Source organism: Pseudorasbora parva, chromosome 11, assembly GCF_024679245.1.
Source record: "Pseudorasbora parva isolate DD20220531a chromosome 11, ASM2467924v1, whole genome shotgun sequence".
NCBI classification, from domain to species: Eukaryota; Metazoa; Chordata; class Actinopteri; order Cypriniformes; family Gobionidae; genus Pseudorasbora; species Pseudorasbora parva.
Genome location: NC_090182.1, coordinates 39,548,034 through 39,560,859, shown reverse-complemented (window position 1 = coordinate 39,560,859; position 12,826 = coordinate 39,548,034). Strand labels below are relative to the sequence as shown.

Here is a 12,826-nt window from a genome sequence, read left to right as displayed (position 1 = left end):
AATATTATTATTAAAATGCACCTTTTGGAGGTAGATACAGAGTCATTATTTAAGGGAACTCCCCCAGTGATAAGCTGTTGTACCCCTAAATACACTTTGTTTTCTGACAGTGTATCATATAAGGTTTCTCACATCTTTATGTAACCATTGCAATGCCTCATGTTTCCTCCCAGACTCGTGCTCTGCTCTCCCGGACAGATGCGGTTACCAGGCAACCGCTCTTGTAGCTGTATCAGTATGAGGCTGTAGTGGGGGGTTGCTGCTCACTGTGATGCTGAGCCGCTCTCCCATTGGCCACAGCCCCCTGACCAGTGGCCTGATTGGACGAGTGCATGCCACTCAGCATCTTTGTGTCTTCCTCTCTGTGATATGCTTTGGAGGAGGAGTCTATGCAGCAGAATAGGCAGAATTTACCCCTCCCTCATTCTTTTGCACAAACATCAGTATGCCTACGCACAAGTCCAGCTGTCATGTGTTTACCTCTGATTTCAGGAAAACCCAAAAGGAATGAATTGACCGGAAGGGTCCTCTGGGTGGAGATGCATCCCATCTGAGATCCCATCTTTTTTGTGGAGATCACATTCTGCAGAGAGTCAGCAGTCTCTTCGCATGGACGTACCCCTCATATACCCCATGTCGCTTTGCAGCAGACCTTGATGCTGATGGATGAAAAATGGATGGTGTGTTGCTCATTCATCAAGCACACACACACCTTCACAGACACCCTTTGTACACACCAACTCGGCAATGAAACTAAATGAATATATCAGTATCTGAACGCGACGGCTAGCACAGCGATGTGACAGAAGGTAAGAGTGTTTGTCTACGAACGTCTTGTTTCATTTTAATTGTCAGTCTTGTTTTGCTGTCTGAATGTTTACAAGCAAAAGTGAGCCATGTGATCCTCTTTATCACTTTTATAAAAGTGAGCCATTTAATGCTTTCAGACCAGATGGAGATGTTTATGTTTACGTGTGGCAGATCTGGGATTTCCCTTTCCTGATAATCTGTTATGATTGATGTGGAACAAGATTACATCCAATAATCTGAAATCTAGGCCCATTTCAGCACATCAAAACCGTCGTGTAGATATCTGCTCCGTTCGAAGATTGCTCTGGCAGACATTAAACACCGGTAGCACATTCTAAACCCTTCTACTCACATTTTAACGCTCATCATGAAACTCCGCCTCTTTGCAGGATTGGTAGAGCTGCAGCCCAGCCCTTGGTTCCGTCCCAGAATGCTGAGCCCAGTTCTCTGTTCAGACCTCGCAGCCTTGGAGCCAGAGTACACAGAGGGTACACACACACACACACACAATCATACACTACAAACTCTCACAGATTTACACTACCAGTCAAAAGTTTGGACACACTCATGTTTATAACTCATAAAGGCTTTGCTGAAATACTTGAATTGATTTTGTAGACAAAGATAAATGTCTTTATATGAAGCAGTAAACAAGTGGGAACTTCTTCAATACTGTTTAAAAGCATCCCAGGATGCACCTTGGGAAGTTTTTGAAAGAATGAGTGTGCACCAGTGTTATATTAGTATCATTGCGATACTACTATAGTTTTTATTCATTTTGATTTTGTTTTTATTTTAATTGTAGTTAATGTTTTAGTCATTTAGATATATGTATTATGCATTTTATTGTAAATATATTAATTTGAAATACATTTATTTTATGCTAAGTATACTAAGTATATAAAGTCTGCCAATTTTGTACAGAAATAGCGCTGGGGTTCAACTAAAGATATACTATAGTTAATTATTATATGTGGAGCTGTTGCAAGTGTACTTTAGGCACACTTTAAATATCTTGCATTTAAAGACTGATATTACACAGAGATTATACTGTCCTTACTAATAGTCATATTAAAATACATTTTAGGCTTAATATTAAGAAATGTGCATTATGCAATAAAGAAGTACTCCAAATAAAATGTAATTATATTTGTGTGCAAGTAATTCTCAAGCAATATGTCAGTAAATATGTTAATGGCTTTGTAGTATACTTGATATGAAATAAACATTTTAAAATCATTTTAGTATAGGTTTTTTTGACTAGGGATTTCTATAGTTTTTATTTAGTGGATTTCCTTTTTAGGTTATTTTAGTACATCAAGTTAAATTAAATGAAAAATAAAAAATTAGAAATGTTACCTTGGCAACTAGCTGAAATTATATATATATATATATATATATATATATATATATATATATATATATATATATATATATATATATATATATATATATATATATATATATATATATATATATTTTTTTTTTTAATGTTTATTTCAAGTAAGACCTTTTTAAAAATAATAACCCTGTGTGCAGAACTGGAATCTCGACAGAAAAGCTCAAATATAAGATCATTTTGGTTACTACATAATTTCCATATTTCCATTTGTGTTATTTCATGGTTTTGATGACCTTCCCATTATTTTCATAATAAAAAGTGTCCAAACTTTTGATTGGTATTTTAAAGGGATAGTTCACCCAAAAATGAAAATTCTGCCATTAATTGCTCACCCTCATGTCGTTCTAAATCCGGAACACACATTAGGATATCTTTGATGAAATCAGAGAGCTTTCTGCAACATTATTACCACTTTCATCGTCCAGAAATGTACTAAAGACATTCTGTGTCAGTGTCTGACGCTGTTGGCGTAGTTAGTAGATACAGTGAGATACAGTGTAGCACTTCCGGGTTCTACGTCAGAACGCCGGCTCACTATTGGCCGGCTCCTGCGTCAGAGACTGACACCGAAGAGAACAACTTGTTGAATAAAGTTTTTTTTTTTTTTTATTCTCGTCACTTCATAACATTAAGGTTGAAGCACTGTAGTCACATCATGGACTATTTTAATGATGTCTTCACTGCTTTTCTGGGTCTTGAAAGTGGTAATAAATTTTTAGTGTCTATGTGGGGTTCAAAAAGCTCTTGGATTTCATCAAAAAATATCTTCATTAGTGTTACGACGATCTCACGGGTTTGGAACGACATGAGCGTGAGTGATTAATTACCAAATTGTTTCATGTTTGGGTGAACTGACCCTTTAACTAGACAGAGACACTTTTCAACCTTTGTATTGGTGTTCACATAGTGAATTTTTTGGTTTTTGGATCCGTATTCAAATACAAACATTACAATAGTTTACTTTGGCAAAGCAATGTTAGTCTCCATTTGAATCCTTAACTTCTGATATTTGACTGAGCAAATCTGCATATTTATTGACAGCACATTTCAATTAATAGAGGCCTGTGTAAAATGTGATTCCTTTCTCAAATCAACCAAATGACAGTTTCCTTTTCAATCGTGTCTGTGTTTCAGCGGATGTCATCTCTACGGTGGAGTTCAACCAGACTGGAGAGTTCTTGGCCACGGGTGATAAGGGTGGGAGGGTTGTCATCTTTCAGAGAGAACCACAGGTAGAGATATCTCTGACAAACTCGCTTTTCATGTAACCACTTTTGACTAACATCCTATTGAAACAGGAAGTTGGGGTGGGACATTTTGAAGCACTATAGTTGGATTTTAAAAGTCAGTAGGTTTTAGTTAGTGTAGGTTTTAGTTCACATCACAGTAACACCATGATTTTCTTTGTATTGTGAGTCGATGGCAGGTGGTATTTATAATGTAGTGGGAAGAGACATTCTCATTCTAGTGATCATTTTATTGGACAAAATGTTCTATACACCCCTCAGTGCAAAATAACTAGTATTTTTTGGCAACACTTTATTTTTGATGGTCCATTTTAGACATTGTACTAACTATAATTAACTTTGCAACTATGTCAACTTCTACCAGTCATTAGAGTATTATTAGACTGTCTGCTTTATTTTGATGGGCCCCAAACAGACCCCTTACAAAAAATATGTTTATTCAAGTGTGCTATTAGTCTTTTAAACTAAAAATAAGTATACTTTCAGTCTACTTTTTAAGTACTTCTCAGAAATATTTTTAAAATTGAGTACAAGTATAGGCCAAATATACTTTTTCAAGTACACCGACCATTCCTAATATTGTGTTGGTTCCCCTTTTGCTGCCAAAACAGCCCGGACCTGTCGAGGTATGGACTTCACTAGACCACTGAAGGTGTGCTGTGGTATCTGGCACCAAGATGTTAGCAGCAGATCCTTTAAGTCATGTAGGTTGTGAGGTGGGGTCTCCATGGATCGGACTTGTTTGTTCAGCACATCCCACAGATGCTCGATTGGATTGAGATCTGGGGAATTTGGAGGCCAAGACAACACCTCAAACTTGTTGTTGTGCTCCTCAAACCATTCCTGAACCATTTTTGCTTTGTGGTATGGGCACATTATCCAGCTGAAAGAGGTTATAGCCACCAGGGAATACCGTTTCCATGAAAGGGTGTACATGATCTGCAACAATGCTTAATTAGGTGGTATGTGTCAAAATAACATGGATGGCAGGACCCAAGGTTTCCCAGCAGAACATTTGCCAAAGCATTACACTGATTCGACCGGCTTGCCTTCTTCCTATAGTGCATCCTGGTGCCATGTGTTCGCCAAGTAAGCGACGCACACGGACCCGGCCATCCACGTGATGTAAAAGAAAATGTGATTCATCAGATCATACCACCTTCCTCCATTGCTCTATAGTCCAGTTGGTTCTCACAGGGGTCAGCATGGGCACCCTGACTGGTCTGCGGCTATGCAGCCCCATTTGCAAAACTGCAATGCACTGTGTATTCTGACACATTTCTATCAGAATCAGCATTAACTTCTTGAGCTACAGTAACTAGTCTGTTTGATCGGACCACACGGGCCAGCCTTCGCTACTCACGTGCATCAATGAGCCTTGGCCACCCATGACCCTGTTTCCAGTTCACCACTGTTCCTTCCTTTGGCCACTTTTGATAGATACACTGACTGTAAAAAATGCTAGGTTGAAAACAACCCAAGTAAGGTTGAAGATGGACAAAAAATTAACCCAAACCCAAACATTTAACCCAACCACTTGGTTAAAACAACCCAATTGCTTGATTTGTCCATTTTCAACCCAACTTGGGTTGTTTTTAACCCAGCATTTTTTAGAGTGTACTGACCACTGCAGACCGGGAACACCCCACAAGAGCTGCAGGTTTTGAGATGCTCTGACCCTAGCTAGCCATCACACTTTGGACCTTGTCGAACTCGCTCAAATCCTTACACTTGCCCATTTTTAATGCTTCTAACACATCAACTTTGAGGGTAAAATTTTCACTTGATGCCTAATATATCCCACATACTAGCAGGTGCCATGATGAAGAGATTATCAGTGTTATTCACTTCACCTGTAAGTGGTCGTAATGTTATGGCTGATCGGTGAATATTTGGCCTATACTTGTACTCAATCTTTTGATCAATATACACTTAAAAGTGTATTGAAGTATTCTAAGTATATTTGGCTTGTAGTTGTGTTTACTTTTTGATTGAGTATTAGTAGCCTATCATTTTTCCCCCACATTGTTGTACATGCTGTCTTATAAACTTACATTGTTTGAAAATACTGGTACACACAGTACACTTACAAGTTTACTACTAGTAAATTGATTTTAATATACTTACTACATATTAAAGTATACTAAACCCAGACCCTAACAGTCTACTAATACTCCATTGAGGGTTAGTTTACACGGTTGCAAAGTTACTTATAGTTAGGAGAATGTCTAAAGACCATCAAACTTTAATATGTAGGCCTATATTTGTATATTTATATATAAATGTATATTTTTTTATACATTTGTCCAAACGATGAATGAAACAAGAGCAGTCTCATTAAATGTCTCATAAAATCATTCTAGTGTATATCGGCTCATATTTTAAGAATGAGGCCCAATTACATTTTTTGCCAACTTTTTGCATACAGATGACCCAAAATCGTACAGACTCTAATTTGCAAATAAATATTTTAATGTAATATTTACCTAGTTTAAGCTTTTTTTTAACATTGACTCTACATAGATATCTTAACAGAAAGTAAGCAGCAAATTTCGTGAAAATAACTGTTTATTATCTTCTTGTCACGTTATCTCTCTCTTTTAGGGCGAATACAATGTTTATAGTACATTTCAGAGTCATGAGCCTGAGTTTGATTATCTGAAAAGTTTGGAGATTGAGGAGAAAATCAATAAGATTCGCTGGCTGCCTCCTCATAACCCTGCCCACTTCCTCCTCAGCACCAATGGTAACCACTCAAACGCTAGCTTTATGTCACACAATGCCAAAACACAGTGATGATGAATCTTTAAGAATTACATTCCTGTTGTGTTTCTTGTCAGATAAGACCATAAAGCTGTGGAAGGTGAGTGAGAGAGACAAGCGAGCAGAAGGCTATAATCTCAGAGATGAGGAAGGCAGACTCAAGGACCTCTCAACAGTCACCACTCTACAAGTGTGTGCTATTTCTCCTTTCTGCTTTTCTGTTTCTTCTCATGGTCTGATGTGAGTTTCTGCTGGTGTAGGTCCCTGTCCTGCGGCCGATGGATCTGCTGGTGGAGGCGTCCCCCCGTCGGGTTTTTGCTAACGCACATGCATATCACATCAACTCCATCAGTGTTAACAGTGACTGTGAGACGTACCTGTCAGCTGATGACCTGAGAATTAACCTGTGGCATCTCAGCATCACGGACCGCAGCTTCAGTATCCTCCTCATCTGAGAACTGCACAGAGATAGAGATATAGGGTTGTGTTATTGTGCCATTTAGGCAAAACTAGATTTTGAAAATGTGATGTTAGTGTGTTCTGATTCTGAGTGGCTAACAGGGCATTGCTATAAGCATCTGCTTCTGCATGTTTCTGGGCACCAAACAACATGGAGATCAATCTTTCAGCTGGAACCAGTTACAACTTAGCCCAGTTATGACGTTAAAGTTCAGTAAGTTACAACTTAAGCACTACTAAATATTTTGTTTGCATTGCACCATTAAACTTAGTTGTTATGCAACTATTTATAGTCAAAATATTTAAACCTTAAAGTATTAGTTCACTTCAAAATGAAAATGTTACGATAATTTACTCAGCCCCATCAAAGACGTTCATGTCTTTCTTTCTTTAGCAGAAAATAAATAAAAAAAATTTGAGGAAAACATTCCAGGATTTTTCTCCAGATAAGGGACTTCTATGGCAACCAACAATCAATGCCGTTTCAAAGGAAGGGCCTCAGAGGCGCTGCACAATCCCAGACGAGGAATAGGGTCTAGTTATCAAGCTAAATGATAGGTTATTAAAAAAAAGAAGTATATTATATACTTAGTATATATATTATATACACAGATTATTACGTAATCCGTGGCACGTCGCAGAGCAGCGCAAGATGAGCATATCAAACTTTTTCACCAGATAAGACTCTTTTCCTGGTCTGGGATCGTGCAGAGCCTCTGAAGCCCTTCCTTTGAAACTGCATTAATTTGGACCTTCAGCAGTTGGTTGCCATAGAAGTCCCTTATGTGGAGAAAAATCGTAATTTCTTTTCGACTGAAGAAAGAAGTACATGAACATCTTGGATGAGACACTCTAAAAAAGTCCTTAGGCTAAACAGTTTTGTATATTACATCTCTAGTTCCTCTGCCAACCCTCCACCAACCCATTAAAGAACAAATTAAAGAAAATGCTAGTACCCTAGTTAGTGTGGCCTTCCAATTTAAGCAAAAACTTACAAATGGCTGGTGTAACCCTACAGGAATCCAGAAGAAAGCATTTTGCGGAGGGACTTTTTATTAGTGATTACTGTTAGAAATGTTTCTATGAATTACAGTTCATAGTTTCCTCAGTGAGTTTCTGCCAGATATTGTAGATTTAAAGCCGGAAAACATGGAGGACCTCAGTGAGGTGATCACTGTGGCAGAGTTTCACCCTCACCACTGCCACCTGCTGGCCTTCAGCAGCAGCACAGGAACCACACGGCTCTGTGACATGAGAGCTCGCGCGCTCTGCGACCAGCATGCCAAATGTAAGCCCCGCATTTGTATTTAATGCAAGATGATACTGCTAAGTAAGACATTTTCCTGGCACTTATACTGTTGGTCTTGAAACAAAAGCATTCCTGTCAAACATAACCTGTAACTACCCCTGAAATCAGAGGAAATTCCCCAGTCCTAAACCACTAAACCTTATGGTTGGCAGTAATGTTGTTCCAAGACTTACAAGGATGTTGATATACTGTAGGGACATATCCACCGAGTCACCTAATAGCAGGGGTGTTGGACTGGGGGGATAAAGGGTACCGAGTAACCAGGGCCCGAGGCAGGGAGGGGCCCTTAGAAGTCAGTTTTCTATACATACACATACATTGTATGGGGCAAAATTTGGTGCTACGCCGCTGCCTAATAGTAACCTATTTACAGATCAAGACTTCCTTGTAGAATACTTAAACTTTCAGATTCAAAACTCAATTAGCCATTGTCCATATTTACCATATTTAAGGTGATGCGTGTTTACACTCAATGGTTAGAGCAATCAATGTTAACACTGTGTGCTCACTCTATTATAGTGTTTGAAGAGGCAGTGGATCCAACCCGCCGATCGTTCTTCTCAGAGATTGTTTCCTCTGTGTCAGATGTGAAGTTCAGTCACAGCGGCCGATACCTGCTCACTAGAGATTACCTCACTGCTAAAGTCTGGGATCTAAACATGGAAAATAAACCTTTGGAAACATACCAGGTCTCTCACCCACTCACTCACTCACTCACTCAAACATATACACAAACTCACAATGTTTCAGCTAGAAGGGATCCAAGGCTATGAAGCTTACTAATACTATATATATATGTATATATATGTGTGTGTATATATATATATATATATATATATATATATATATATATATATATATATATATATATATATATATATATATATATATATATATATATATATATATAATTATTATATAATTAGCTGAAATAAAAGAATATAAATAGACAAAAGACTAAAATTGGAAATGTTGTCTTGGCAACTGATTAAAATAAAAATTCAGTTTAAATTTAAGTAATAAAAGGACTAACACTGTTTTTTTTTTAATGAGAAAAAAATAATACACATTTAACTTGATAAAAAATCAATGAAAATATAAAAATAAAATATATTTCACAATATTAATAAATACATGTAAAAAATAACACTGACCTATACACAACTAAATGCACATTTGTCTTTAGAAAGCAGAATGAAACAGTAATAATGTAAAATTAAGTACATTTACCATGACTATATAATAAAAAAGCCAAGGCTATGTTGGAAATCATCCCCTTTGCCCCCTTCACTATTCCCTACTCCACTAATAGTGCACTTGAAGGAGTGAATGAAAATAGTGAATTCAGACACTGAGTGTGCCGGTAGGCCTGCCAGCTTTTGCATAGTTTAATAATTTAAAACGTAGCAAACTAAAAGCTCCAGTAGTAATGAAAATGAACGTTATTTTGAACTTTGTCATGGAAACCTTAATACTCTTTTATGCATAAGCCTTATTTAATGTTCAATTAAAAAGGAATTTATGCTTGTATGATATTGTAGCAAGCATTGATACAGCAGTTTTTCTGGGCAGACAAGGGAGTTCATTCGGGCATGCGACTCTCACAATGCAATATGGGTATTCTCTAGCTGTTGAGCATACAACAGTTGCGCACTAGTTTTTTCGGTGCATTAAGGGATTGAATGAGTGCACTTGATGGGGTCCACTGTGGTTTTGGACACCACTACAAATGGCTGCCCCTTTAAATAGTGCCTTATTTAAGTTTATATGTGGAGATTTCGGACACAGCCCAAGTTCTATCATGAAACCCTTGATGCCACTGGCTCATGGGTCCTTAACCCTTAAATGCATGCCTGTTTCGCCAAACATTCTTACATATGCGGGTCGTTAGCGACCCGGATCTATATTAAACATGGATAGACCTCTACCTGTTGTGATAATATATAAAACTCCTGATGTTAGAGTAACACTTACAGAAGAATAAAATAAAACCTATTTTGTTACCTTTTGGAGCTTGGAAGGATTCAGTTTGAGCAGATGTTTAATACCATCATCATCTGTCCTTGTCAGAGTTCGATTACCAGTATATTCAGCATCTGCCTCATATTCGCGATCTCGAGCATATTCTCCAAACTCTTTTTCAACGTCTTCAAAATCAATATTTTGATCACTGACAGCTTCTTGAGCACATCCATCATCAAGAGACAGTGACACTAATATTTGATTGTGTTTAGTACTTCCTCTCTGCAGTAAATCACTAAGGCATTTCAAGTTTTACAGATTATAATTATTATTGTTTCGTTTTCTGTCAGAGGTAACTATGAGTGAAACGTCACTTCATCATTGCGTATCAGACATTGCGTGAATAAAGGTGAATTGCGCCCTATTTCGTCATTATAGATTAATCATTGTGCAAACAAAATATACGTACAATCCTACACACCTCGGGGTCGTTAGCGACCCTATACAATTTTGACAAAAAACTAGTGAAAAAACAGGCATTCAATTATAATTATATTATTTTTTTCTTGTTATATTATTTAAAATGGATTGATTGAGGAATACTAAGAAAGTTGATGTCTAACTTTAAAAAAATAATGAGGAGCATTGTAGTTAATGACGTCTCGGGTCGCTAACGACCCGAGGTATGCATTTAAGGGTTAACGCAACCTGCGGACAATTACATTATTAACTACAAGCTGTTGCATCTGCATCAGTGGTCTTGCTGCTCAACATTTAAATAGTTGGTCAGTGTTTGCTGTAGCAATTAGCAGCACAGTTTTAGAGTTACCCTCCACCTCCCCCAGCTCCACCTGTATAGATCTGCTGTGGGTAGTTTCATATATGCTATTTGTGCAGCAGCAGCATGTCTTACATGCTCACAGCAGCGCGTCTGTGTATCTATTAGTAGCATATCATGATGCCTCTGCATTTATCATGCAATAAACATGACTAACCTACAGAATTCTCTGGCTTTTTCTATCTCCTTTTTGCTTGTCTTTTTAGGTCCACGACTACTTGCGAACCAAACTGTGCTCTTTGTATGAAAGTGATTGTATTTTTGACAAGTTTGAATGTGCTTGGAATGGAACGGACAGGTGAGGCCCTACCCATAACCTATGCACCATCACCTTTGACCTCTGAAATATAACTCGAGCGGATCCAGTTGTTGTACACCTGTTCTCTCTCAATCCCTCTCTTCCTGTGCAGCGTGATAATGACGGGGGCTTACAACAACTACTTCCGAATGTTTGACCGGGCGAGCCGGCGTGACGTGACTCTGGAGGCCAGTCGGGAGATGTGTAAGCGGCGTGCCGTCCTGCAGCCGCGGCGCGTGTGTGTGGGGAAGAAACGGAAAGAGACGGACGTCAGTGTGGACAGTCTGGACTTCAGGAAGAAAATCCTCCACACTGCCTGGCATCCCAAAGAAAATATCATCGCCATTGCCGCCAGCAACAACCTTTACATTTTTCAAGACAGGCTGATGTCCAACGGACATCACAACACACCGGAAATACAAAGTGCACCTCCCAAATGACACCAAAACCTGACTCTACGTTCTTCTGTCAATTTACACGCTCCTGTGGAACAAAACACGTGCTAGATTTGATCCACTCAATTGCCCTTTATCACATTTCCCATGTGCATTCAGTGTCACCAGTATCAGAACAATCTCAAAAACTATTAACATATATAACCCCAACAATTGAAAAACAGAAGCTATAACTGGTCCTGAATGAGAATGTGTCGCTCAGATTCAGTGCTATAGCATGGCATGCAGTATGAACACTCGGGTTAGATAATGTTCGGCTACCCTGAAACATACAGATCGCACATGCATGTTTACAAAGCTGTTTGCTCATGAACAGGGCTTATTTAACAATGATGATTGTAAGCGAATCAGAGCCTTTACAATGCTTTATAACGCTCTGCAGTGCTTCTATAGAATTTTGTGTCTGTTCTTTCTTCTTCTCAGGCTTGAGTTTTCTTCCGTTTTCTTTGGTTTGACAAACTGCTCAGGGACTCTCTAAGGCCTCTTCCTATGTTCAATGGCAAAACTCACCAAAACGAAATCCAGAACAAGCAGAGGACAGGATGCAGGAATTATGGAGGTCTGCTGAGAGATATTGCTGGAAGGAAAACAGCATGTGCAGGGATCAGTTTCAATGCTGAGCCATCACCACCCCCCATCTCAATGTGTAAAGAACATTCCCAATTCAACGCTTTTGACCGCATACTTACAGGCATTTGCTAGCAATTTTATTTGATGTGTTGAAGAAACAGCTCAGCCAAAAATGAAAAAGAAATTCCTACCCTCATGTCATTCCAAATCTGTTTGATTTTCTTCCTTCTGAGGAACACAAAAAGAGAAATTCAGTGGGATGTTCATGCTGCTCTTTTCCACACAATATGAAAACATGTACAGTAGCTCTTCAGTGTCTCTTAAACGTAATAGCGATTCTCCGTTTTTCAAAATTGGCTCAGTTTCGAGATCCTTTTCAGCAAACCTAGACAACTTAAAGGGGTAGTAATTCACAAACTGATACAATTTCTTTTTTTTTTTAATCTTGGCTGCTAGAAAGGCGAAAACATATTACAAAAATCTTCAGCACCAATCATGGACTGCCCTTACAAAAAATAAGCTTATTCAAGTTGCTATTAGAATACTTATTTTAAACTAATCAATAAGAAAGTATACTTTTAGTCTATTTTATGTACTTCTCAGAAATATACTTTAAAAATGCACTTAAGTATACTTGACACATACTGACAGAAAAGTATAATTAAGTATTCTAAATATACTTGGCTTGTAGTTGTGTTGTCTTGTACACTTTT

The 12,826-nt window shown here is 38.2% G+C and overlaps 1 protein-coding gene across 1 annotated transcript; it reads left to right on the top strand.

The window, feature by feature from the left end:
• The first annotated feature begins 398 nt into the window (after positions 1-398).
• Positions 399-12,309, top strand: ppp2r2cb (protein phosphatase 2, regulatory subunit B, gamma b). The gene is made up of 10 exons (XM_067457914.1): positions 399-809; positions 1,200-1,298; positions 3,347-3,444; positions 6,064-6,205; positions 6,300-6,412; positions 6,483-6,660; positions 7,805-7,969; positions 8,510-8,679; positions 10,997-11,088; positions 11,201-12,309. Exons 2-10 carry the CDS (start codon positions 1,241-1,243, stop codon positions 11,526-11,528), a joined length of 1,344 nt encoding a protein of 447 aa, XP_067314015.1. The 5' UTR covers positions 399-809; positions 1,200-1,240; the 3' UTR covers positions 11,529-12,309.
• The last annotated feature ends 517 nt before the right edge of the window (positions 12,310-12,826 follow it).

Coding starts and splice junctions, on each gene's coding strand:
- ppp2r2cb (XM_067457914.1), top strand. CDS start 1,241: ATGCTGAGCCCAGTTCTCTGTTCAGACCTCGCAGCCTTGGAGCCAGAG. Junction 1,299..3,346: donor GGAGCCAGAGTACACAGAGG/GTACACACACAC, acceptor TCTGTGTTTCAG/CGGATGTCATCTCTACGGTG. Junction 11,089..11,200: donor GCTTGGAATGGAACGGACAG/GTGAGGCCCTAC, acceptor CTTCCTGTGCAG/CGTGATAATGACGGGGGCTT.